Source organism: Alosa alosa, chromosome 5 (assembly GCF_017589495.1).
Source record: "Alosa alosa isolate M-15738 ecotype Scorff River chromosome 5, AALO_Geno_1.1, whole genome shotgun sequence".
Lineage (NCBI taxonomy): Eukaryota > Metazoa > Chordata > Actinopteri > Clupeiformes > Clupeidae > Alosa > Alosa alosa.
Genome location: NC_063193.1, coordinates 17800486 through 17828114, shown reverse-complemented (window position 1 = coordinate 17828114; position 27629 = coordinate 17800486). Strand labels below are relative to the sequence as shown.

General features: G+C 42.2%; 2 protein-coding genes across 3 annotated transcripts; both read right to left on the bottom strand.

The window, feature by feature from the left end:
• Positions 1–930: 930 nt before the first annotated feature.
• On the bottom strand, positions 931–13998 carry mamdc2a (MAM domain containing 2a). Of its 2 annotated transcripts, none has more exons than XM_048242687.1 (14): positions 13712–13998; positions 13269–13391; positions 10231–10481; positions 9067–9151; positions 8750–8887; positions 8263–8519; positions 6650–6743; positions 6196–6342; positions 5189–5454; positions 4394–4490; positions 2956–3111; positions 2278–2555; positions 1863–1947; positions 931–1205 (listed from the first exon to the last, which is right to left on the bottom strand). In XM_048242687.1, exons 1-14 carry the CDS (start codon positions 13737–13739, stop codon positions 1141–1143), a joined length of 2070 nt encoding a protein of 689 aa, XP_048098644.1. In that variant the 5' UTR covers positions 13740–13998; the 3' UTR covers positions 931–1140. The 2 variants fall into 2 exon arrangements, with proteins under 2 accessions (XP_048098644.1, XP_048098645.1); XM_048242688.1 differs by having other exon boundaries at positions 931–1202.
• Positions 13999–22933: 8935 nt separating this feature from the next.
• LOC125294216 (protein CFAP95-like) lies at positions 22934–27613 on the bottom strand. Its single transcript, XM_048242686.1, has 6 exons — positions 27398–27613; positions 26917–27028; positions 26609–26724; positions 26304–26372; positions 25071–25131; positions 22934–23303 (listed from the first exon to the last, which is right to left on the bottom strand). The coding sequence occupies exons 1-6, from the start codon at positions 27430–27432 to the stop codon at positions 23103–23105; spliced, it is 594 nt and encodes a 197-aa protein (XP_048098643.1). The 5' UTR covers positions 27433–27613; the 3' UTR covers positions 22934–23102.
• Positions 27614–27629: the final 16 nt, after the last annotated feature.

Sequence of the window (27629 nt, the reverse complement as noted above, 5' to 3'; positions counted from 1 at the left end):
AGTCCCATGCGTTTCCCACCAGCGGAGCTAGTTGGCTATTTCAAACGTTTGCCAACTTCATAAAAGCTTAACTCGTGTCACACTGTTCGCCAACAGCAACATCCATCTTATTTGTTTTCAAGTAGCAGGGAATTCAAGCCAAACCGTTGCAACTCTGCCATCAATCATTATGTTAAGCCCACCTAACGACTCTATACACGATTTCATTGGCCTGATTAAGTTTCGATTTCTGGAGCTCACAAGCCAACTGAGAGTTGCTAGACTGGCAGCAAATGTAATTTGCGCCTAGCGTCTAGATTTCTAGGCTAGCACACATCAAGTGTAAAGGTAGAATTCACACTTCTGAATTGTGAAAAGAGAATAAATGGAAGAATGACAAATAAATCACTGTTTGAACAATTTTATTAAAAACAAATTGATGGAATCATAAATGGATAATTCAATCATAGTAGTCCAGGGATTCACCTGTTGTCCATTGTAGTCTTGGAAAAAAAGATGCTGACTGACAATATAACCTTTTTCAATATGATTGTACCTAGAAAAAGGTAACACATATAGGTCTCTTAACATTCCTAGACTCCATAACTGGAGTTCATTAACAAAAAAATTGTTTCAGTGATCATATTTTTTAAAATAAAACATGTCGTCGCATTTGTGTAAAAACAGTGTAAAATTTACACTCTTCTGTGAATAAACATACACAGACATCATCCTCACTTTCAGTTTCTGAGATGTATCTCTTATCAGATAAATATAAATACATTTGTTCATGTTGCTTTTTTCGATTTGGGTAAGTTATTGGGAATTTTGAAAGAAAACATCAAAACAATGTTTTAGTCACCATCAAGCAATGCTCTACCACCCACCATGATAAGGAGCGACACTGGCACATAACTATTTGCTTGTATAACATCACACTAAACCAGCATTTCCTATCATTATTTCCTATACCACAAGTACTTGCTGGGGAGGGACTATACCTTTCTGCCTAGTCATGCACGACTAGATTGTTCATATTGGCATTGCTCTACTCTATGTAAAAGTGGCTTAAGCTGACTTATTCTTCCTATCTGTGACACAAATCCAGTCACTGCACGCAAACACACCAACACACATCAACCCTCCAGTGCATTGCATTGCTCAATACTCAATCTCATTGAAGTTTTCTGAGAATCCAGAGTACGGGATACTGTCACCAGCATCTGCTGAAGAGACAACAACACAGAACACATGAGTACAATCTTCCATCCAGCATCAATACCAAGACAACAACATGAAAACTATTGTGTCAGATCCAGTGTGCATGTATGGTGTACAGTATTCAATAGGATTGCAAAGACATCTGCAAGCATCCATGCTATCTGAACAGTAAGTCTGGTGCACAATGGTAACATTCTGTTCTAATGTAAAGCACAGCCTCAGTGTTCATGGGGGGAAAGAACTACAGAGAGTTTAAAGAGAGGAATGGATGGGGGGGTAGAGACAGAGGATAACTCAGCAGCAGATACCCCCCTCTTCCCAACCCCCTCCAAATCCCCCGTCAACACCACTCCTCTCTCTCTCCCAGCAGACCTGACCAACACCACAGAAGCAGCCCTGGGGAGCAGCAGGACTGGGACACATTCTGTAACCCCCACCAGACACTAGCGTAGTTCAGCTATCCTGGGGGATGCCGCCGCCTCACAGCGCATGAATGAAGTTACTGTAGCAAACCACTCGCCTGTGAACGGATGAGCCTTTGGGACGCAACCCGTGCAAACCTTAGGTCTGGCCCCAAGGTTAAGAAAAGGGAAGTGGGCAATGTTTGGATGTTGTTTCTCATTGGAGTGTTTGTTTGTTTCTCTCTTTAATATGTGTAGTACCTTTGCATGGTCCTCTTTTAAACACAATGTCATCGATGGCAATGTCGCTCCTTATTGAGGAGCCACGAATGGCTTCAAAGATAATCTGTAGGGGGAAAAAGCACACCGCGATAATTTAGTTTCCATCTGTTTAAACACTCACATCTGTTTCTCACATCTGGAGATTAGAAAGACATTACGTATTTAATCATACGCCAGCTTCACTTTTTATTACAAACCACAAAGTACTGGTCAGCCTCTGGTTTTCATCATGGTTTAAAAACTGCACTTCACAGACAGGTTAAAGAACCTGCTTTGTAATCTGTAAGATGTTATACATCACACACCCTTTAGAGTTCTCTGGCAGCACATAGACAGTGTTTAAGGTGAAAGGCACAGCACGACAGTGTTTAAGGTGAAAGGTGCACTGGTTTACCTGGTGCTTGGTGTAGCAGTCGTAGTCGATCATGGCCCGCATCCAGGAGATGCTCTGCTCTCCCTGTCGTCGCCAGAGCAGGGAGTCGCGGTGGCGAATGTCACGGTGACGGCTGACGTGACGCCGCAAGAACACGCTTAGCACACCGGTGCCAGAGCCGTACATGTGGTAATAGAACACCAGACACTGAGGGCTGTCCGAACCTCGCAGCTCAGTGGTCAGTAGCCTGGAGGAATGGCCCGGTAACATGTGAGAGGCCTCGATGTACATGTAGTACCCTTGACAACAGGCACAGACAGAGGTTGTTAGTTAGGACGCTACTGTTACGTTATTCATTCTTTTAAGAGTGTGGGGACTGATGTCCTTGAGGATTGTAAACTCTTTAACTAACGGGCCAGTGACTCTGAGTCTGAATTTAATATCTGTGAGTCTTTTGGGAATGTGAGTTTCTACATCTTGACTTAAAAGAAATATGATTAATCAGTTAACTACCTTAGCTTAGATTCCCAAAGGTCATCTCTCTCATAACATGCAAAATATATGACTGTGTAACCGCATTACAGCATACAGTTGATTCTTCACATCAAAACATCAGCTGCCTTGAGCAGTGGGATGAACCTCGGCTGAACTTGGAGAACATAAACTGAAAGACTTGGGATGAGAGGGTTGTTGACTCACCTACCCCTAAGGTGTGGTCCCCCTTGGGCCCCGTGTAGGAGGTGGGCGTCTGACCCCTGATGCGCAGCCAGCCGCCCCTGTGCAGCTTCTTCTCCTGGGTGTAGCCGCAGTCGCCCAGCTCAAAGTTGCACTGGCCAGGGGGCGGCCGCAGAGGCCCTGAGAAATCAAACCAAACCAAACCAAACAACAAACAAGGGACAACTTTAACCTCTGACTGTGACTGTGTGCGTTGAAGGTCTGATCTTAAGTGTTTTGTTCAGATTCAATCGTGTTGGATGTGTCGCTGTCAAGAAGGGTTGTGTGTCCTCGGTTAAATGTTAACTTTATATTAAAAACAAGAGAAAAAATATGGTACTTCAGAAGTGTCTCCTCTATGTTTCCCCTTCCACAACAAAATTACAGAGAACATCAGAGATGTGTTTTGTCTTGGACACTCTGAGGTCCTCCAGCTGTAAAGTAATTTTCCGCAAACATTTTCATCATCCTGTGTCATCGGTGATTTACAAGGTTGTCTTAGTGGCTTCTCTTTTTTTTATGGATGGAATGAAAACATAGCAGAGAAAGAACAGACAGATGTGGGAATATTCTCGCAGAGTTGTCAGTTGAAGTGGCATCCACTATCTCCACTACAGTCAATTTTACAATGGGGAAAGTACGGCTGGTGATATTTTAATAACAGTAACTCTTCTCATGTTTCTGCTCTGAAATGTGGTGTACTGAAGACTGGGTGTTTAAAACGCTCCGGCTCCACACCACAGCCAGTGCTATCCAGCTCAGGGGAAAATGGATGTTTTCCATAGTGGTTGACTCTTAAAATAGTCATCATACAGCCAAGACCAAACCGAACGGCATTCGTAGCCCAGCCCTTCTTCACTTCAACTTCCTTGTCGCTTCCTATCTTGTCATACTGTATATTCCTGACCAAAATGTTACGTCTTGAAATAAAGCGTAAAGTTAATTGCTTTTCTCAACAATGACGCTTAAAGTGGGGGGCTTGGAGATCTAAGTGCTTGAAATGGAATCTGTTGTGGTAGCATTCCATTTGATATCTTGGCTACTGAGAACATAAAAGCCACTGACTGAATATTAATAAAATGCCTAATTTAAAACATCTGACTCTCACCACTCCAGCTACTTTAAAATGCAGCTGCCACCGAAGCATCTATTTTTATGAACTGTTACTTGCTGCTTCACCGCCCTGTTTAACCCTTGTGTGATTGTAACTGCTGAGAGGTTAACTAAATTTATCCCATGTCCAGATGTGCAGTGTTTGGAGCAATGCTGTATGAAGTATGTATACCACTGGCTATTTTGAAATGGCATAGAAATGCAATACGGTTTTTCATTCTAGGTGTACGTCATGGTAAACTACATTATTGGTAACCCATAGTGTAACAGCAGCTCTGAGACTATTTTAACCGATACTGATATAACTCACCAGCTGTGACACGACAGTCTCCAATTGTCACCGTGATGTCATCAAGAGACACCAAACCGCAGTCCCAGAAGTTCCGACAGATGGTAACAAATACCATCTGAGAAGCAAAAGGGACAAACATGTCAGGACTTGTCAGGGTACTTTTTGGGGCATAGTGGATGCCTGCTACGAGCCATAGACTCGGACAGACACATAAAGTAGGCTAATGCTAGCATACCAGTGCTAAACAGCAACACAGGAGGAATAAGACACAGCAGGTGTGACAGCATAAGACTGACTCATTTATACATTTCCACTCATGTAGGTAAGGATGCTCATCATTAATCCACTTGTGAGACAGACACACACATACATGTAATACAGTAACTTCTGATCTCAATTCATACAGTCATGTGACCTCCATCATTAAGATACTGTTAGATATTGTATTGTAAGATATAATTTTTCCAACACTGTAAAGGATCAAAGTATGACTATGTGTCCACTTATTTCACAGAAGCATGTGAAGACACCTATATGCATATAATAAAAGAAGATCATGTGATAAAGGTCATGTAATGTGACCTTTATACTAGCAGTGAGCTCACACAAGGTGCCTAGTTATAAACCTATATTTTCTTTCCGATAAAAAACTGTGAAGTATTATTTCACACAAACGTCTATGATGACTTGATGGTCCTTTTTAATGTGTGAAACTTGTTAAAAGTTCTGTTTACATTAAGAGTTTGTTGGTGTCCCTACGGTTCAGAGTTGAGGGGCAGGGCTCAGTTGGGGAGCAATGAAATCCACCCTTACCTTGGTGGGCATGGGCTTCTGGTAGGTGATGTCCACCTCAGTCCAGACATCCCTGGAGCTCTCGGACACTGTCCAGATCTTCTCCTGAGCCACGTTGTTCTCGTCGTAGATGTACAGAGCCAGAGCATTGTCTATCTTCATGAAGCCATGTAAGGCATAATAAAACCTGAGGCAGTACTTGTGGTTCCCCGGCAGAACCGGCCCGTGAAGCCGGCCCACATAGCCCGGGCGAGAGGTGAAGCGGGTGTTGGCCAGGAGGAAATTGCCTGTGAAAAGAGTGAAGGAGTGATTACAGCACTTACACTACATCATTCTCTTTATTAGCTCTTTGAAAGTGTGTTTAACAGGGAATAATAATGTTTTTTATACCATTGCAGTGCATAATTACTTTTTTGAACATCAATTATCTTTTTTCCTCCTATTGCAGTAATCATGCTGAAAGCAATGAGAAATCCCTGAGTTAACAGCATCTGTCACTGCCATTAAGATCTATGAGAGACATACATTTGATAACCATTTAATAGGCCTGAGTTTGTGTCTTAAACATTCCCATCGCTCAACTTAACTGTTTATTAATTATGAATGTACATAAAATATGCATAGCACTGATTCATGAAAGTGAATTAAGTAAACTCTACAATCTAGCCCTGAAGTCTGAAGAAATCCATTTATCAGCACGTTAAAAATATCTGCAATTACAGTTCCGCTACACGGTTGCATATATTATAAAGATTACACAAGCTGAGTTAAGATAGGCATAAGAAGCAGAGGGCTGTCAGACTACATAAACTGGCAGGGAGACAGGGCAAGTGCAGTACTTGCTCTATTTTTATCTGGAGCAACAATAGCAGCGTTTGTTCTATGTTTAACCAGGAGTGATTGTGACAATTTGCACCAAACACTGGCGTTATTGAGGAGCCCTGATAGAAACAGTGGACTGCCTTCAGGAGGGTCACGTCTCGCTGACCACAGGGAAGTGTGTTCCAAGCCCGTTTCTCGGCTCTCACCAGTTCCAGTGGTGTGGTCTCCGACCCTGTAGACGTTGGGCTTCACTGAAACCCTGTTCCACACGGAGCCACCAACACGTTCCTGGTGGTATTCGCAGAAACCCTCCTCGAAGTCGCAGTTGGCGATGGAAGGGTCAAAGTTGGGCTCTGGAAGAACACAAAGTGAACAAAGTAGTCAGTTTGAGCCAAGAATGTGGCCTGATTCATGAATAAAGTTATGAAAGTAGACTTCAATCAAATAGCATTCACATCTGTTTGTAGCTTTATTTTGTTTATTTCTAACGGAATGTCTGTCTCAAGGGTTTTCTGATATCGATTCCAAGTAAATGAAATTTGGACCGTTCAGTTGGTATTGTCATACCCCATCAGCACCTCTCTTTGAATTAAACACATATTTCTAAAGTCAAGAAACCATAATGACACTGTCTGCATAGGAACCAAGAACAGTTCTGACCTGTTTCTGAGTGGCAGAACTCCTGTGAGAAGGAAATGTCGTCAATGGCAACAAACCCTCCGCGTGGACTATTGAAAGCTACTTCAAACACCACCTGGCAACAGAGAGGTAAATACTAGTCATTATATATAGCTCTGTCATTCAACAAAGACAAGGGAAATATACTTAAAACAGAACTTTAATACAGGGGTTCCAAAGCCTTTAAGAATATGTCGGGAGATGGCATTGAACCAGATGGCATTCTTTTCATGTGTGTCCCTCATGGAACAATTTACACCACATCACAGAAAATGAAAACAAAACTAAAGCAATCATATTCCAAAATATTCTATTGTGAGCATCATGCTGTACATCAATATTACTTCAAATGGAAGTATAAAATGATTACCATTATTCAGTTATCATGTATTGCACCTGTCTTGAGTTGTGCAGCTTTTTTCACAATGTTTTAAGCATGCAGACTAAAGCAGTGGAAACATGTGGAGGTTCACAGAGATGAAGTACTATGTGTCAAAGCAAACCTCTGACCTCTTCCCGCACACACACACACACACACAAACACACACACGCACGCATACACACACACTTATTTACACCTTCACTTAGGCCAGCTGCAACACCTCAGGAGCAGCAGACGCTAGCCAAGCCCCGTCTGTGTGTGTTTACACAAGTTCACCACTCAATCCTCCTGAAGAGGCTCGGCACAACAACAACTGTGGCCTCATAAGTCTGACATAAACAGCACCCATACTGTATGTTACGAGCAACCTCTCAATCGAAAGCTCTTACATAAAAATTTTTTTCTGAAAGGTAGGCTATTTTGCAAAAAAGCTTTGTAGCTACAACATATAGGCATTCACTTTTTACTTTCACATCATATAACATTCCTTGATACTAACCCACCCAATAACTCATTTTCAAGTTCACACAGCAATTGATTTGAATGGTCTCAATGGGCCTGCATATGTTTGTAAAAGGCTATAAAAACAGAGTTGAGCTGTGGGGATGACACAGATGACCTAACAGCTCAAACTGTTTTCTTTCACTTGCCTCAGTGTACGTGTGTGTGTGTGTGTGTGCGCACGCACGTGTGTGCAACCGCATGTGCGTGTGTGTGTACTGTATGTGTGTGTTTGTACTGTATGTCAGTGTGTGTGTGCGTGTATATTTCCATGACTTAGTCTAGTTGAGTTACTAATGACCAAGTCCTGCCTCTGCCCCAGATTCTGCTGGCCGCAATGACAGGGTTTAATTATGAAACAGAGATAAAAGGCCCAGGGTGGGAGAAACTCTGGAAACATTTAGCCCCGTAGACAAACGAGGAGAGGGCAAAAGAATGAGAGATTCAAGTGGCTCCTTCCCAGTAATCCCTTCCCCTGTTACCTAAACACTGAGCAAAATCAAGAGACATTATCACATTATTACACTCAACTGGCTATTGAGTGGGAGGATGTCTGAATCTGAGTTGGACTGGTGCATTGTTTGCTTGTGTGCACTCGAGCAGTGAAGTAGTGCTGTGTGGCAAGATTCTCGAGGGGCCATAATTATTTTGCCCCCACCCCCACCCCCACCCCTTGATCTGACGTGGCACCATGTGATGACCTTTGACTGACCTCTAAGGGGTGCGGAGCCTTGATGTCGACCTGCTCCAGCCTCCAGTGGGGGGTGGCGTAGGCATCGGGTCTCCACAGCTCCTCGTAGTGGCCCAGCTCGTCCTTGGTGAGGAGGGAGAAGTAGTTGCCCAGAGCCTGGTTCCTCTGGTAGTAGAAGGACAAGCAACCCGACATGGGAGTGGTCGTCATCGGAGACAGCAGCTTGGCCACCTCCTGGAACTTCTTGGCGTAAACAGAGTCCACGTACATGTAATGTCCTACCCCAAAAAAACAGCAGGAACAAATAATCGCTCACTGTGATGAACTGTCACATTAATGCAACAAGAAGTCAAAATAAAAGAGAATCCAAACAAAGTTCCTTTGAAAGTAAAGATAGGAAAAAAGGGGGAATTCTATTCAGGCGAATTGCGGAGGGAGTTCCATACATCCCAACGGATTAGAAATACAGAGGGGGAAGCCTACAGCTGTAACGCTGTACACACAATACCTCTTTCATTGTTCATGGTGTGGTCATCTGGCAGGTTGGACTGGGGGTCTCGGGCGAGGCTTCCGCCCACGTACCAATTCACATTGGGGTTCCACTGGTTGCTGTAGCCACACAAGTGGTGCTCCTCAAAGTCACACTCTTTGAGAGAGAGCAGTTAGTCATTCCCTGTCTGCATGGAGCGATAAGCATGCAACTCTTTCATCACAAACACACTAACATGCTGAGTTCACACTTAAAAACACAACAGCCCTCGAGTCATTTATTTCACTTTGTAATATGAGTAATGAAAAAAGTGAGATATGAAACAGCGGACTGACCTATGCAGTATCCAGGTACTATGTGGATTTCAAAGATAGCGACGCTGTTGCCTGCTGTGTTGCCAGGACGCCCTTCCATTAACAGCTTAAAAGAGTGTCAAAGATAAACACAGAGAGAGAGAGGGGGATGGGCAATATAGAGTGAAAAGCAAGTTCAGTATGGAGGGAAACCAAGAAGAGTATGCAAGCCATGGCAACCAACTAAAATGAAAGAAATTAGCACAGACCTTATGATGGCTGCATACTTAATCAGTTCTAACTCATTCCATTCATTAGGCCTTTCGTTCCGCCTAGCTCCACTCATCCATCTGGGATCGATCCATTGGAGTGGTGTTTCAGAAGGCTGGGCCTTATCAAAAATCCTTGCATATGACTGGATAAGCCACTTGTCCGTCATCTATTGACGTGCTACTTCAACCACTCACATCGAAGCCATCCCGTGACACTGAGAACAGTCTCACAGTTGCTTCTACGCTATGTCACATCTATAAAAACTCCCGCCCTGCGTCCTGATTGGCTCTACCATAAAATCTGGTGCCGAAATCACTCTCAACGGAAGCGATCCCAGATGGATGTGAGTGGAGCTAGGCGGAGCTAGGTACAACAAAATTCATCTGGCGAGAGTCAGGTTACTCTAAGGCCACATACTCAGCAGACTGTGGCCAGACACATTTAGTGTGTGCCTAAAGTGTAAATGGCAGTCGAGTGGCTAGCTTTTAGTTTATGAGGCTAATTTCCACAGCTGAGGAAACAATTTATGTCTTACTTCACTACTGAAATAGTTGTCATAAACAAATTGTCCAACTTAGACACTATGGCTTCCACACAACTGATGGAGCACATGAAATTATTTGTTTTTCTTCATTATTTTCACCATTGCATTGCATTGTGTTTCCACCACAATTTACAGTACATCACTTTTACATCCAATTTTCTAGTATACATTTCAACACTTGGAGTTACGTCTATTTAATGAGGCACAATTCAAGTGCAACGTTGCTTTTTCTCTCCTATTTCATTACAAGGGAAGGTCTTTCTTCCTCACCATGCATTTTCACTCTCTCTCATGATTTCACAGGAACCACACTGTAGTCATTGATCTCTCTGCACACTGCCTGGGCTGCACATGTTTTCCTTCTACCGTCAGTTCAGTAGTATGGATACCTGGTACGGCTTGGACATGTTGCGCAGGTCCACGCTGGCGATGAGCCAGCTGTCGGAGGTCTTCTCTGAGGTCCAGAGCGTGTAGTCGAAGTTCTCGCCATCGGGCCGCAGGTGGAGCTGGAGCGAGCCCTTGCCCGTGATCTGGTAGACCATCCTCAGACAGCTCCAGTCCAGCAGCTCCAGCTCCGAGCTCTGCAGCACTGCCTTGTCCTTAGAGCCCATGAGGGACGCATCAGCAGTGATGAAGCGCCCTAGAGAGAGAGAGAGAGAGAGAGAGAGAGAGAGAGAGAGAGAGAGATGCATGATGGTCTCCTCTACAGGTCCCCATTCAAGCTGAAGTTAATTTACTATCACAGTTAGATATTGCAGGAAACAGCAGCATAAAAACCTGAAATGCATTCCTTTTGAAATCCAACCTTACATCAATCATCATCAAAACAGAAACCTTCAGATATAAACCCTTTGTCATGTGGCCAGCATGATGAGAAACCTTTGTTCTATCACTTCTTACAACGGGAGCAGAACATTTGTCATGTAGGGTTTTTTTTTTAGGAAGCAGCTGTTGAGGTCCTTGTCAATGCAGTCATGGCTCGACAACTCAGATCATTAAAGTAAATGGAGCTTCATTCCTGACGTATCTCAGTGTCAAACTGCCAGACAATCATTTGACAACATGATACATGGATGCCTGTGCTGTCAGGGAACAGGTGTGGATTTGGTCTTGGACTTTCTTCGCACTGTGTTTTATACACTCAGTGGAGAGAATGAATCAACCGGCGTGTCTCGCCTGCAGATTAAAACTGCATCTTGGAACGGCGTGTGGATTAGAGCTGCATGGAAATTCTCTCTTCCTGGCTGAGAGAGACAGTGTGCAACAGCAGTAACAGATTCCAGTTTTACGCAAGTCGAAATTAATGAATGTTGAACTAAAGCAAATAAATCAGCGTTATAAATTTAGAGACAAAGCATTTGTTAGGGAAAAAGACACTTTATGAAATTGGTCTTCGCTTTCAATATAAACACAGGAATCTGTATGTTATTGCAATACTGCTAACTTTTATAGCCTTCTACGGTACGGGCAGATGTCCTAAAGGTGAAAGTGATTCATTCCAGATGCCAGGGAGGACTATTCTTTTTCTTCTTTCCTATCTCTGACCTGCATTTCAAAACCCTTAGCAAGGGCCCTGGTATAACCATCAATGTATGGATTATTCTTGACATCCCCAATAAACCAAACTAACAGGACCCCTACGATATGGAAAACATGAACGGTACACTTCATGTTTTAGCCGAGATTACAGGTCCTGTGGGTCCAAACGTACCAATGCAGGTGGTATTGCCATCAGCACATGGTTTGTGTTATCTCATCATGCACTCGTCTGGCCTGATAGCACAGATGCACGGTGCCTTAAGCAGTGCACACACATCAGTGAGAGAGACAAATGCCGAGTCACCTTTCCTCGAGGCACCAAGACACAGACCCTGATGGACCCCTGACCCTTCTCATATGCTAAGGCTTTATGACCGCCGCTACTGTAGCAGATTGTAATGGCACAGTAGAGCACTTACTCAAGCGGCTGTGCGCCTCAGAGGACCCAGCCAAGGAGTGAGAAAAGAGGTCTGTAAGAAAGTCTGGTTTTCCTCCAGGAAATGCTTACAAATCATTTTTTTTGCAGATGTTGGAAAAGTCTTGATGAGAAACGGGGGTAGCAGGGGGGCTTTTGTTAACCCATGCCCCCCTCTCTGTCTTTGATCAGACAAACAGAGCTTGGATGTCCTCTCAAATGCTGACTCATCATGAAGACCACTCTAAATCAGACAGTTTGTCCTTACATGTGCACAGTGCTCGCTCCCTCGCTCTGCTGTCAGTTTATTGCAACCTACCAAATACAACAAAAAAAGAGTAGCCTTTGGGGTGCTCATCTGAGTTTCCAGTACTGGGTCCTGTGTTGCCCAGGCAACCAAACAGTAAACACAGACATGACCCAGTCGTGGTTTTTATGGTTCTATTTATCGACCCATTGGGGAAGCATGCTGTGACCACTGACATGGAGAGGGTTGTGTCAGGGCGAGCGGCATGCGTCTTGGCAGCGTAACGCATGACACAAGGCTGCCCCAAATTAGTATTCCTCTGTTATGCTTTGTTCCTGAGCTTCCAATCTCCTTTTTACTTATTTAACAAATTTACACGATTTCTTACTGTTATCCAACACTGTGGCCATGCGGCCCTGCAGTGGCTATACTGAAGTAAAAGGTGAGAATGTCTGGCATATGGCAACTGCTCAGAAACTCCATAACTACGGCTTATTTTTAGCTGTGTAACATAAACATCAAAGGCAGATCATGAAATGGATTGCTGTTTTTGGATGCATCTTGAAAAGGACTTCCCAGCCTCATGCTGGACCTTTCCAGCAATGAGAAAGAGTGAGCCTACAGTAATGAGGGATGGTTGATTAGACTCTGATCAGACTTATGACTCACACTATCATCTGCTTGTGTAAATCTGAAAACAGGTCCTCTCTTATTGCACTTGTGAAAGAAAATAGGGAAGTCTAGAATCAAACCTAACACATACAAGGACTCTCAAGCCAAGCAGGTCAGAGCTAATTCAAAGCAAACAAATACTGAGAGGATAAAACGTCTTGCTGAGCAACCTGTCATATCAGCATTGACAGGCAGGCAAACAGACGGAGGAAACAGTGAAACCGAATGTACATATAGCCTACACGGCATTAAGCTTGATTGCATTCTGTTGTATAAGGATCTTGATATAAATAGTAATGTCATTGAGGCGTGCTTTATCAGAGCTTCTTTTTACATGTTAGCCTCAGCCATCTATTAATATCCTAACTTGACATCAGATTAAATCAATTTGATTATCAGATCCAGGTTAAATTGGATGCAAAACAAGAAGAGAGAGAATGAATGACTAAATGAATGAACGAATACAGATGGAAGAGAACAGACATCTTAGTAATCTCACACAGCCTACATTTGCAAGTCAAAGTCATAAAAACTAGGAGAATGTTTTACTACACCTTCTTCGTTGACTGTCCATGTAGCATAGTTAGGATCCGATGTGTATCCACAAGTGCTGAACTCGAAGCTACAAGAACCGGGCAGGAGCAACTGCTGCTGTTGAGCGTTGACCAGTGTTATAACTGCAAGGGGAAAGTTGACGAAGTTATAGCAAATGCAACGGGTTTTTAGTCCATTCCCGGGAGCAAATCAGTTCGCGTTCATTCAGTCCGACTTGAATGAAAATACATTTTATTCTACTCTCCATGTCTGCCCGCTGTAAAAAAAAAAAAAAAAAAGAGAGAGAGCGAGAGACGAAGAATACGCACAACTAGTGTGTAATTCATTGTTTTCAAATTGTAAAAGACAACATCACAGAAGACAGCGAAATTGATACTCTGCATCCTAGAGCCTTTCAAATATTGTATTCGCTGTTGCACACTTAGACTGACATAACTCTTACCATATAAAGTCAGGAGATGAACGAACATGGCCAGGCCGTGAAAGATCCGACTGCACTACTGTCCAGATGGGAGAACGCTACGCTGCTTCTGTAGCGCCGTGGAGTCTCCTCGGACCACTAATTCACAAAGAGACGATGTGTGCAGTGATGCCGTAAAGTTTACTCTACATAGTGTAGGCTAATCATGAGACTCCTTAACGGGTTCCTGAGATGAGGAAGGAGGGAGGATTCATTGACTGCAAATTCATAACAGGTTGGGATGGCCACTTTACCACTGGGGGAGACAAGTTTTCATTTTTGCACGTCACAACCAGCTGGTCCCTTGGACTGCAGCGGATAAATAACACATTCTAACACTACACTAATCAATGCATTTTATTCGCCATAATAATAATTCTCTAACATTTACTCTGTTTACAGTAGATGAACAATCCACATTACTAAAAGCTGCTAACAGAGAACATGTAGCTTTAGCCCCGAGGCAGATAGCTCTTAGATGCACTGAAAACAGGCACAGCAGAGGCAGTGCTAGCCCGCTACCATTAAGGTATGCTTTATTTGGGTTCTGCAGACGTTTTTGCCATGATGGAGTATTTGTTTGCTGCCTTGCTCCTTCATAAGGTAGAGGAAGGATCAGGGGTCACCACAACTTGTCTTAAAGATAAACCTCCTTAATACTCCTGTGTGCGGCAACAGACCCAGCTAGGGCAGTCAGACAGAGAGGAGACAAAGGGATCAGCTCATAAAGATGCTGAGATAGAGGTTCTGCTCTTTTAGTCTATCTGGAAACATATATTCTATGTGCACTGACTGTGTGCATGGGCCACATGCATGCACACACATTTTGGTGCTTGGATTTGTGCATGCATAAGCACAAGCCTTGCTCAGCTACTCATTGTCATGGTTCCTAAAAATAACAATTTGAATGAGCTAATGGAAAAAAAGGAAAGCATACCTTTTTACAAGTGTAAACTAAACTGAGCACTCTGCTGAGTTGGAACCATGAGAACCACTATAAGAGCTAAGTGTCATTGTGAGGAGACCCAGAGTTAAAAGCTTTATAAAGTCCTCTTATTTTGGAAAGGAGAGCTCTTTAGATGGGCAAGTTGAGCCTGTAAGAGTCTACTGTGGGTCAATCTGCCAGAGTGTTGAACTCAAACTTTTGGAATATGAAAAGACAAAGTAGAGATGGTGTTTGATTGGAGATGAACATGCAACACAGAATGAGCAGAAAGAACAATTAACACAGATTTTGAACATTTTTTTATCACTTAACACTTAACATTTAAAACATGAAATAAATCAAATCTTTCCTTTAAACAACACAAGTTATGGTCAAATTAGTGCATGCATTCAATCAATTATTACACAATGGACAACAAAATGCAAAACTAGTTGTCAATATCAACAGGTTCAACCTTCATTTTTCCTGTCTGTGACATTTGATGGGGGCAGCCGTGGCCTACTGGTTAGTGCTTCGGACTTGTAACCGGAGGGTTGCCGGTTCGAACCCCGACCAGTAGGCACGGCTGAAGTGCCCTTGAGCAAGGCACCTAACCCCTCACTGTTCCCCCGAGCGCCACTGTTGTTGCAGGCAGCTCACTGCGTGCCAGGATTAGTGTGTGTTTCACTAATTCACGGATTGGGATAAATGCAGAGACCAAATTTCCCTCATGGGATCAAAAGAGTATATAGTATATATTTGTTGATACCTTACATTATAGCATGTGTAAAAAGGCAAACAAGCATATTGCAGCATGAATTATATTCTTTGCTCCCAAGATATCAGTCATTGACATGTAATATCTTACCATAAACCTCTAGACTTTTACAACTTGTCAATTTTCAATGACATTGACCTAAGCACCTGGACTAGTTAGCTTTTTAACTGTCATATTCACATATGTACTTGTATTGTCCTCATTACTGTATGTGCCTTTGGCCTCTTTAATCCATGCCAATAGTAACGCAGAGGTGGTATCTACTATCTTTCATGGGGTATTAAAAAAGGGGGTTAAAGGGGTATACTTTTTTTTTGCAGCAATAAGTACTACTCACACAGAATAGAATAACAGTTCAAGCAAAGCTAAGGGAGGGAGAAGAGAGATATTCAGGATAGGGAAAAAGGCAGTGGTAAGTGCTAGATTAAGCATGTCCAGCTGTTAGTAGGACAGGAGGTACTTGGGTCTTCAGGAGGTTTTTGAAGAAAGAGAGGGAAGCCCCTGCTCTTGTAGGAATTGGCAGCGCGTTCCACCAAACAGTTTTGGCAGCGTTCATTGGATGAGCACAGTAGTCCAGTGGTAGCATTTGCCTCGCGTGCTACCATGTTCTGGATCATCTGAGGTGGATAGGCCCATCAGAAGGGCGTTTGTAGTCAAGTTGCGAGATGACCATGGCCTGTATCCATTTTGGGTATCATATTACAGCCTGATTTTTGTTATGTTGTAGAGTGTGGAATGGCACGACTGAGCAACTGAGGCAAAATGATCAGAGAGGATTAGTTGGTTATCGATCATGACTCTTAAGTTTTGTTACCCTGGTAGGGGCAAGAGACAGTGAGTCGATTTCAATGTTAATGTTGTGTATAGTTGGTTTGACTGGGAGGACCAGCAGTTCGGTCTTTGAGAGGTTCAGTTGTAAGTGATCTGCGCCTGAGAGACATTCAGAGATCCGTCTAGGGACCGTCGGCCGTCGGGTTGTAATGACAGATAGAACTGTGTGTCATCTGTATATGAGAAGCCGTGCAAGCAGATAATCAGACCCAGAGAGGTGGTGTAAACAGCAAAGAGAAGTAGCCCCCAACACTGAGCCCTTGGGCACTCCTGTGGTGAGATAATGAGATGCGGACAGTTGTCCTAGCCAGGACACATTGAAGAAACACTCTGTGAGGTAGGATTCAAAATCAGCAAAGTGTAAGGAGAGAAAGATGCAGAGGTTCATGAATCATATCACTGGGGATGATTTTAATGTTAGATTTTGTGTCTTGTGAAGCACAATGGTGAATTTATGACCGAACACATTGTCAGACTGTTACTGGATTTTCCCTTATTCTGACCTTGCATATCCACTCTGGCTTGGTGGCCTATGAGGTTTTGGCCTTTCAATCAACTGAATATAAAAAAAATTGGCCAAACATTCCAAAACACCATTCAACTTAAACTAATGAAGAATATGGTTAACTGGTTTAACCCTTTTGCAGGCATAACTTGCACAATGAAGATATCTACCATAGACGACTGCTGTGAAACTGAGGTTTTGGTGAGGGGGAAGCCAGGGGCTAAGCCTTAAGTATGGATTTGGTGACCTTTGAGGTTTTTTCAACACAAACACATGGTCACATTTGGGCCCCATTTGTTGCTGCAGAAAGCGAGAAGAAATCTTCCCCTAATGGACCGCACTTTGGCCATCAGTACTTTTTCCCTCTTTGACTTCTCATCATTGAATGTAAACATGCCAGGGGCTGGGGGGCAAAGCACGGCTGGCGCTAACGTGCGTGTTGTTGTGATGATCGTTAAGTGCAGGATCTCCCCACCCAGCACCGGGGGCCACAGTGCACCCTTGTTCTCAGACCTTTTTTTGCGTCTAACTCTAACTCTAACACAGCCTGGAGCCTGGGCCTCTCCAAGACCGTGGGCCAAGGTAGGGATGTTCATCTCTTCAAGAATGTCAACACTCCATACCTTTTGTGGACACTGGCCTCCTAATAAATGCTGCACGTTGAGAGGCATCTTTTGCATAGCTTGCTCGGAGCTCAGCCCAGTGCCTGGAAACCAAAGACGTTCTGAATCCTCCACAACTTGGGGTGCTTTTTCTGTCCATGCTGAGTTTAAAGATTTTGTTTCTTTGTGGGATGTGTCAATGTATTGAATTTTCCAATGCGTTAAAGCATAACAGCCACTTTTCATGACTTTCCACAGCCACAACGACAACCACAGCAGTGGAGCGAGTCATATTTTCCTTGCCATACAATAGAAAAATGATTTACAAGCGAAATGTGAGCGAACAATTAAACATCTTTGAAAACACACTTGAGGACAGATAATACTAGTTGTAACATTCGGAACATTTCCTTGGTTTTAAATGAAACAATAAAGTGGCAAAATTCCACTGTCTCTGGTCTCAACAGGATTATTTATTCTTCAGGGAGAGAGGTTTTTTTTTGCATCTCTTGTTTATATGATTATGTGTCCAGTGCAGGAATCTGTGACCCAGCTGTACCACCTCCGGATTAATCTCCAGGACTCGCGCCCACAAAGAGATGCCATGGGCTGAGGTGGGGGTGGAGGGCAATTACTGAGACGAAGATGTATGGATATTTGGATATTTAGGCAACTAGACAGATAGATAGATAGACAGACACAGATAGATAGATAGGTGCAGCTGATACATGCATGCTGAAATATATACAATACACACATCCAAACTGCACTGCATACACATACATACATGCATGCATACAAACATGCGTATATATAGACACATAAATACAAACATATATATATACAGTTAAGAACAAAATTATTCATACCCCTGGCAAATATTGATTCAATGTTGATTTTCTCTTTATCTATATGTTTGTTCTGACAGAAAATGACAATACCTTTTTTACATTTGTATAAAAAATTGCGTGTCCAAAATTATTCATACCCTTTTTAAATAATCAATGGAAACATCTTTATTTGCATTCACAGCTTCCAATATGGTTCTTATAATACCTACCATGCCTCTCCATGTCAAAATGATTCTAGACTGCACCTTTTTAACAGCAATCTGGGTTTTGAGCCAAGAGTGATTATTTGCCATCCCTCTGGCCGTGCGCTCACTTTTTTTGACGGATTGAGGTATGGACTATGGTTGGGCCACTCAAAAATGTTGGGTGGTTTAATGGTCCAATGCCGCCTATTGGGGCAGGTCTCTCGGCAGACAAGTCAAGAAATGGTTAACAGAGAACAATGTCATATTTTAGAGTGGCCCAGCCAGACTCCAGACCTCAATCCGTCAAAAAAGTGAGTACAAGGCCAGAGTGATGGCAAATAATCGTTCCTGCCTCAAAACCCGGATTGCAGCTAAAAAGGTGCGGTTTACAATCATTGTGGAGACATGGAGCGGGTTGATACGTACCATTTTGAGAGCTTTGATTGAAAAATGAAAAAGATGTTTCCAGTGATTATTTTAAAAGGGTATGAATAATGGACACACCATTTTTCCTAAAAATGTTAAAAAAAAAGATAAAAACGCTTATTTTTTGATTCCATGTTTCTACCACATTGTCTTACAACATTTTGGCATGTGGCAGTGTCATTTTCAGTCAGAACAAACATATTGGTCAAGAGAAAATCAACATTAAATCAATATTTGCCAGGGGTATGAATAATCTTGTTCTTAACTGTAGGTCAAGTAAAATTGGGTCTCCTCTCCATACATTATATCCCTCCATCACTCCCTCCTGTTCTTATTTCACTCAGAGGAAGGCTTGGAAAAGCAGATTCGGAACACTAAATTTCCCCTCATTCAGGAAGCTCTCCGTAAGTGCCCAGCGTGTCTGGCCCCTGTGTAACCATGTGTTTAGCTTGGAGGGAAGTTCTTTTCCACAAGCACACACAGTACAACCTTAGGGACAGGACTTGGTTGGGAATGCTGGTTGACACACTGAAGAAATGGATGGTCAGAGATGCTCGGTTGGTTTCTGTATGTACAGGAAATCATGGAGCATGGGTCACTGAAGAGTATGCTGACACATTTTTTTTCTTTCCTTCTGCAAAAGGTTTTCTACTAAATAATGACACACATGACAGAAAGAGACCAATCACAAGAAGTGAATTGGAGGCTCATTTCTTCAACCCAGTTTCACGGGTTAATTTCCTGCCCTGTGAATGTAAACAGAAGCCCATACTGAATGTCCAGTCTGTCTCCTCTTTTCCATGCCTTGGCCAAACGCCTGCCCTGACGCAATGTGACAGAATCAACACGAACAAGTCACTGTGATTGACCGCATGGAGAGGGGGAAATCAAAGACCGCAGTGGTCACAAAACAGTTCATCACCGCACCATCTATCCGCGACTGTTTAAACGTCTTGCAGATGTCTGCCATACTCTGTTTATTGTGTTCCCACACAGACGGTGCTCCGCAGGACGGCCATAGGCCAGTGGCGCGGGGCTGGTCAGTACCAGGCACGGCTGCAGTCGGCCCTGAGAAGACTGATGGATGCTGAGTGTCAAGTGCAGCTGGCAAACAAGTCCAGACAGGTTTGTTATCTCAGGCTTGAATTCCCAGTTTTACTTGACCACTGGTATCATGATTGCAGAAGTCAGAGGGGCTCCAGGATTGTTCTCTTAGCCATATTGGCTCTGTAATGCAGACTACAAAGGACAGGACATCATTTGTAATGGAAAAGAGAGGTTTGGTTTTGGTTATTTTATACTGATATTCATTTGGCTATCCACTTCTAGTCCCAAATAACTTGCAAGTGGGTTACATCAACTTCTCAAGAGGGTTAAGGGGAAGCCATGTGAGAGTAAGTGATGGTTTCTGTGTTGTGTGTACACTGCTTTGAGACAAAGTACAGATTTCATTTCAATTGTATTTAAAACAGAGGGCTGATGTCAGTGGGGTTGTCAATTGAGTTATCAAAGTCAAGGTATGATAGCTTACCAAGGAAGAGACCAGGATTGCTGTTGTGTGTAAAGGCAAAATGCTTTTGACTCTAATTTCTACACTGCATAATAGACTTCTCCAATAAAAAGTGGTCTGCTGTGAATCTTCTCTGTTTTTCAACCATTGAGTGATTGTCAGCTTCATGGTCAACATCTGTCTTTCATAAGCTACCCTGCCTATCCAGTTCCTGCAGTTTCAAAGATATAAAAACTGCTCTGCTTAAATAAATAGTTCACTCAATGTATTCAACAATATATCTGAATAAAATAGCATATGATGGTTTTAGGTGACTGCTAATATGCTAATATTAGGAGCCAATCTCCAAGCCACACCTTCCCTCCCCCCCTCTCTCTCTCTCACACACACACACTCACATACATGAGATGAGATAAGCACCATTTATTTTATAGCCTACTCCAGGTGCACTTGTACTCAGAGAATTGTAGACAGCCTGGTGAGAATTATATATTTTTTAAAAAGATAAACCTCCCTGCACCACTTAGAGTGGGAAATCATCACACAAATTAACCATCCAGGTTGTAAGACTCTACTTTGATGTTGCCATGGAAACTCTTGGCAGACTAACTTTTGTTTGAAAACGTTGTGTTGTTGCGGTTTCCATTAAAGGTTCCTTTACTTAAATGAATTCAATCATTGCCACTATGTAGTAAAGAAAAGATGAATCTCTCTTTTAAACTAGATTTTCATCGGTCTACTGCACTGAATATTTTTTATGTCTTCTGTCAACACTCGCTGACAGGAGACATAAAAATGGGGGATTAGATCATCGTCTTACCACAATATATTTTTCTTATAATTTTCTCTTCTAAATAACTATCAGTGTCCAAGGTCATGCTTGCCAATTACTCAATGCAATAAGGAATTTAATCAAATACAATTCAAACAAGCTTATACATACAAGCATGTGTAAGGATTTGTTGTAAGGAGAAATCTTAGACTTGTGAAGCCACAAAATGTCATGTGTCCATGCCAGTCTTCCCACTACCAGAGTAATTATGGCATTAGTAAGAGGCAAATGGGCAAATACCATTACCTATCTTTCCAGTCTTAGTAACTGTGCAGTGTAAAGATGTAAGCTGTGTCTACTAAAAAGGCTTAAATGGAGATGACCCGTCAGCAGACAAATTTAACCATACTTGGGGTTTCCATGTCAGTGAAATTAGACACAGACTCCCCACCACAGCAATGTCATTTCAATGGGATTTGGACACAGCATATGAAACTCAGTGGAGGGAATGTGTTTTAGATAACTTTCAATGGAACGGAAGACCCCCACCTTTAAACTGAGTAGCCTACAACATGCAGCAGATTCTTTCACATTGCCTGCCAGAAGCTATTCAAATATTGTTTTGTCCTCCCTATGAATTTTGTGATGTGGATTTCTGGACTTGCAGGAGGACTATCCATGCATTTGTACAGAAGCTCGTTTTTAGTTGTGATTCTTTTTGCAAAAGCAAACATCTCATGAATATTAAAGACCTGTGTTCTGAATTACTTATCTGTTGAGGTAGCTAGGATACATGTCTGTGGACTGTGTGAAGAATTCTGTCTTTGCCATTGTGTGAACTGCACGAGTGTTTATTACTTTACTTTGGTATTCCTAACTTGGCCTCTTCCGTATCTCCAAAACATTTGTATCCAAATGGATTTATACCAAACCTCAACTTGAGTGTGTGGGTTCTGGCTGTGTTTATGAAACACTTTCCATTCTAAATCCCTTTGTTTCACTGAAATGGTCCAAGGGGTCAAGTATTAAATATTTGTGAGTTACTATTTGGTATTGAATAATGTCCTATTTAATTCCCCTGTTATCTAATAATGACACATTCTACAAAAATGCACATGTGTATATTAACAGTGGCATGTTTAAAATAACCTTTGGCTTTTGTTTCTGCTTGACCTGTTTCTGCTTTCTACTATGTTACATGTTGACCATCATGCTTGTGACAGCAGGCCCAAAAGTGTGATGCTCCTAACAAACATTTGCTTCTAAAAATACAGGAGGGAAACTCTCTGCAACTGGGTCAATAACAGGCTGCCATGCAAACTTGAGGTTTCTCTGGCTCCCTCCTCGCTGGTGTTATGAGCAATTTGGTGAGCAAAGAATAGAACCCAGTAAATAAAGCCCTTTTTGGAAAATTGTCATCCCTGGAGAAACATAGACTTGGAGAGCAACCATCCGCCAAACCAGTCAGGGGAGGTAGCCTGCGATTACTAAGGTAGATATAGGAAATGTTATGGTACCCAGTCAGCATAGCTGCAGATGTAAAGCAGCCCTCTCTGGCTGGTCAGTTTGCAGTGTCAACAATCCTAAGCTGACAGGAAATGCAAGTAAAGGAGCACTAAATGTCAGGATTTGGGACATGATCCTTGCTACTAAATTAAATTTGCACCATCATGTGATGCACAGGCTGAACAGATGGTTTTGGGGGTTTGCAACATATGTGGTGAAAGAGGGCTTTATTGACCTGCTACGTCAGTTCCCATAAGCATGATCACACTTGGGCAATAACGTGTGAGATTGAATAATAAACAGTACACTTGTCTCCCAGTCTAAAGGTTTGTTATTGCTTGATCAATGATTTTATTAATACACTTTAAGTCTAATGAATTGACAACAAAGCTTTGTTGTGAGAGATTTTGCTTCATTACCACAGCAAACACGCCAGAGAGGAAAATAAGGCACAGCAACAGAGCTAGGACCTAATCCATGTATTACTGAGCGCTGTGTGGGCAGAAAAGGTTGTTGCTGTGTGTGTCCTGCCGGTGCTTGTTTCTGACCCTGACCCTTCCTTGCTCTCCGACGTCGTCCTGCCAAGTGTTCCTGCCGCTGCGCTTGTGGCCTGCCAGGTCTGTGAACTCGGACTGACGCCTGCGGAAGTCGGACGGCCGCTCTTCTGCGTCCTCCATCCCCACCTTTTAGGAGGGAACATGCCGAGAGCAAGATTATTATACCAGAGATCAAATGGCCCAATCCAGGGAACTAGGGCACTGCTGTAAGTTTCCCCTCTTGCCCTGTCACTTTGTCCCGGTTCATGAGATGTGATAATTGCAAATCCAGACTGGAAACACTGAAAAATAAACAAATAAAACAGCCTAAAACAGCAAAAGAATTAGCAGCCTATGTGCAGCAGACAGCACGCACAGGGTGTTCTTGGTACTCAGAGAGCAGTAAGGATTAAGATCAAAGCTACAGTACTCCTGAAATGTGCACAAAGCAGAGCCCTTGTGTAGATCATTATTTCCCTGAGTCTCATTTGGTTTATTAGCCTGCCACCGCCAGCACAGAAAATGACGCCATCGCTTTCAGTAAACATGTGGCCATCAGTTGCCCAGATGGCAGCTTTTGTTGACCTAAAATGCCCCCCGAAAGAAAATAATAATGGGCAGCAAACTAAAGAAATCCCACATCCACTCTCTCTTCTGCATACAAAATCCCACACACAGGGAACTCATTGCACTACAATCCATATTTTTTATTTCCTGCTCAAAATGGAGGAATCAAAGTTTTAACATGAAGCGTATGGTGTCCCTTGGGGCTCAAAGGTAAGCCCTCGATCCTGGACACCAGAGTGTCCCGCTGAGGGGGAATTACAGCCCATATTGCACATATGGTTGCTGTTATGGGGACAAAAAGTTTGAAATACATTCAACAGATAGTACAAAATGTAAAAAAAAAAACTTGGGCACCGTAAGCACCAGAGCGTGGAAGGAAATTTACAAACCCAAATGAATATGGTCTGTTGGGACTATCAGTGCATTAACTCTGACAGACTTATGACCTTCTAAAGACATATGGGTGAATCCTCCCCATTTGGTTTAAGCAGGTCACCGCCACAGATGCATAATTCACAGTATGAGGATTTGTGCATGGCAGAATTGGCTTTTAACCTGAACTTTTTTTGTGGCCTGTGATTTGCTTAATTGTTCTATTGCTTGGGAAGCGTACAAGCATGGAAATCAATTAAGTATTAAAAGTAACAGGAAGGAAGAATTGGTATTCATATCCCTTGTCAACACCATTTAGCACTAAGGCGGTATACCCAGTGCTTCTAAACCCGTTGAAAAGGGTAACAGTATTTGATATTGTAGTGCAATAGCAGGCATTCCAGGGCATTGCCGATGTCAGAGACTCTGTATTATAACTCAGTATAGCATCAAAACGAATCTGAGGCTGTTACTTTAAGGGGTAAATTAATTACATTGAGTTGTTTTAAAATACCCTCCTGTTGTTTTGTAGATGTTATGACATTATTATGACATGACAGAGTGCAACCAATAGCATCACTTGCAAATATTATAAAGGTGACAAATTATATAACCAGAGACACTTCTAAGACAGACACAGAGACTACAGACACTTCATTGTGTCACTACTAGGTAAAGTCCCTGTATTTCTTTAGGAGCAGGTTTAAAATATACATATGCTGTAAGGGGGGAAAAGAGTCAAGTGCTCTAGTGATAAAGTAATTTTCCAAGCTCATCTGTGCTTGCCTGGAAAATCAATCAATTAAGCTGACCTTCTGTAAGCATAGGTTTATCTCTTACACTTACAGCCAGAGTTCATAGGTGAACTATTTCTCACATACAGGATAAGTATAATATATGTTGCATGCCTGACAGAGGCCACAGAGATCTCACGAAACTGCATGTATCTAATATGCCAACAGAGAAGGCACTCACCACCTCCTGCCTGAGATTGAGTGGAGGGGGATAATCCAGCGTGTACGTGGTCTCAAAGTCCCTGTCATAGCAGACATGATGCAATAAAAAATACTGTCAGCAAAACTGTTTTATTTTGAGGCACCAGTGCTGCTATGGATATCCCATAAAAACATCAAAGACTCAACTCGTTCAAAATAACTCATTAGGCACATTTTAGAGATATCTTGTCAAGGCACCGACATTGCTGATGGTGTGGATATCAAGAGTTATTGTTTGATTTGCTTTTTTTGTGTCTACTGAAAGCTGTTTTTTTTTCTGATCAATGCTATCATACTACATGGGCCACCTCTATGTTGGGATTGGATGCTAAGAGAGCATCCATCCTGAAACACTTAGAAGTGTTTGAGTGCCTCTGACATGGGCCAGCTGTGACTTCCGGACACCAGGAAGCCCTCATTTTTTCCACGCCGTCATGTCTTATGTAAGCCCCAAAAAAGCCTAATTCATGCTTTTATAGCGTTCTCGGTGCATGCATAGCAGGTGTTTAGATAAAGACAGTCAACCACAGTGTTACCACACAGCTGTAACATAAATGATGCTAATCTCAACATAGTCGTGCATTAGTCAACATGGAATTGTGTGTAGTAAGTCGTAGTAGTAAACAACTTAAATGCAACAAATGCAGTCTAATATATATGAGAAGACTATATCATTATATCACTAATTTATTTGACATCATTATGCACTGTTAGATGTCCATTCTGAAAGAGTCCACTCAATAGTCTGTTTTCACATGCTATTACTGTATTGTGTTAATGAGCAATCAAAGGAAATTAGATACTTAAAACACTTAAACAACAGTTGGATTAATAATTTGACAACTACATCACATAAATGACACTTAAGCACATCCTTACTCACTGGCTCACATACAAACAGACCAAGGCAGCATGTGGCTCTGCTTTCAACTGAAGGGTTTTGTAAGAGTTAAATAAATACACATCTCCCTCCTCTGGCAGGAAGTAGTAAGACATGTCTACTCACGACGCCACTTCAATACCGCTAGTGGTAAGTGGTAATGTAAAGTGTGTGTGTGCGTGTGCGCGTGTCTAAGAGAGATATTTGTTTGTTTGTTTGTTTTAACAGGTGACTATTTTCTGTGTGATGTTATTAGTGTTATTCATCTCAATGATAGGGCCTCACTAATACAGTGATGGAGATGGATAAGCTATTACAAAGATTGCTACTCACATTTTGTTATGGCCAGGGGGGTGTCGAGGTAAGACAATATTGTACTGTGTTCCCACTGATCCAGTTGTACTGAAGAGACAATACAGCACAGCAAACACTATTTAGGTCACTGATATCTCTCAATAAGCATGTTGAGGCCAAGAGTCACACCCTTATCAATTTACTTATGTGCTTTACCCATACAACTAACTAAATAAATAAATAAAATTGATTCACTCTATCGAACTGAGAACTATACATTCTCATTGAATGTATGTCAATGTTGTTCTCGCCACATTCTTGCCACAAAACTTCCCTTCCCTTACCTGTCCATCCTCGCAGTGTGGTGGTGCACTGCTGGCATCAATGCTCTGGTCTCGGTTTCACACATTTTCTTTAGCTGATACTGAGACATCTGGGTTTCTGTTGTGGTGCTCCAGTCCTTGGCACAATAAAGTATAGAATAACATAAGAAAAGGAAAATGCTTGATTAGGGACATGGGCCTACATAGTATATTTAAAAATAAGTTATGGATAATGTCAAAATGAATTATATAAAATATATTTTTAGTGTGAGATGTTTGTGTTTACACACACATACACACACACAATCTCCGACATTGTTTTTACTTACTGCATCTTTGCATGTCCCAAAATGTTTATATGTGGATTTATGAAGGTATTTCTTTCCCTCTGGGCATGTTGTGAGATCATAGTCTTTAGGCTCTGCTTCTCTGTTCTTCTGCCTTTAACAGAAAGACACACCAATCATGTTTAGCAAGAAGCCAAATAGCATTGTTAAAACATAAAATACACAGCATACAGTAGGTTACACCAAAGATTTTTTTTTTTTCAACCCTCTCTCAGGCCTACAAATTGTGCAGCATTTTAGCCTACTACATGGACCTAAAATTATAGGCCTAGTCTTTTTCAGTGAGATTCACTGCTAAGACATGCTAATGCCATATACACTGTCATATCAGACAAAGACAAAACAGCATGAGATGATTCAATCAGTGAGAAATTGTGTATATTTCGGAGGGAGGTAGCCATTATTGCAGTATAGGCTATTTAGGATAGGTTTACTCTACACATATAAATTCAATGTTACTCACCAGTTCAAAACAAGAGTTGGTCGGCTGTAATGCATCTTTGGGACTTTGCAATGTCCTTCAGTTAGGCCTGTTTCACACTGAACTTTTTGACAATGATGTCATAATATTACTGTCATCTCAGAACTGATGGAAACTTGTCATAAACATGAATAGCCTATTGCCTACCAAAGATTCTAGAACAGAGCTCTGTTCTAGAATCTTTGCTGCCTACTATGTAATGTTCTTTGTATTT

What these genes read in the sequence shown, in the direction of transcription:
- mamdc2a (XM_048242687.1), bottom strand. Translation starts at nt 13,739, where the DNA reads ATGTTCGTTCATCTCCTGACTTTATATG. An exon ending in GTTCTGCCACTCAGAAACAG is followed by an intron (nt 6,343 to 6,649) that starts GTCAGAACTGTT and finishes GTGTTCTTCCAG; the next exon opens with AGCCCAACTTTGACCCTTCC. An exon ending in AGACTGTCGTGTCACAGCTG is followed by an intron (nt 3,112 to 4,393) that starts GTGAGTTATATC and finishes TTGATTTCTCAG; the next exon opens with GGCCTCTGCGGCCGCCCCCT.
- LOC125294216 (XM_048242686.1), bottom strand. Translation starts at nt 27,432, where the DNA reads ATGCATTACAGCCGACCAACTCTTGTTTTGAACTG. An exon ending in CACACTGCGAGGATGGACAG is followed by an intron (nt 26,373 to 26,608) that starts GTAAGGGAAGGG and finishes TTGTCTCTTCAG; the next exon opens with TACAACTGGATCAGTGGGAA. An exon ending in TCAATCTCAGGCAGGAGGTG is followed by an intron (nt 23,304 to 25,070) that starts GTGAGTGCCTTC and finishes CCCTCCTAAAAG; the next exon opens with GTGGGGATGGAGGACGCAGA.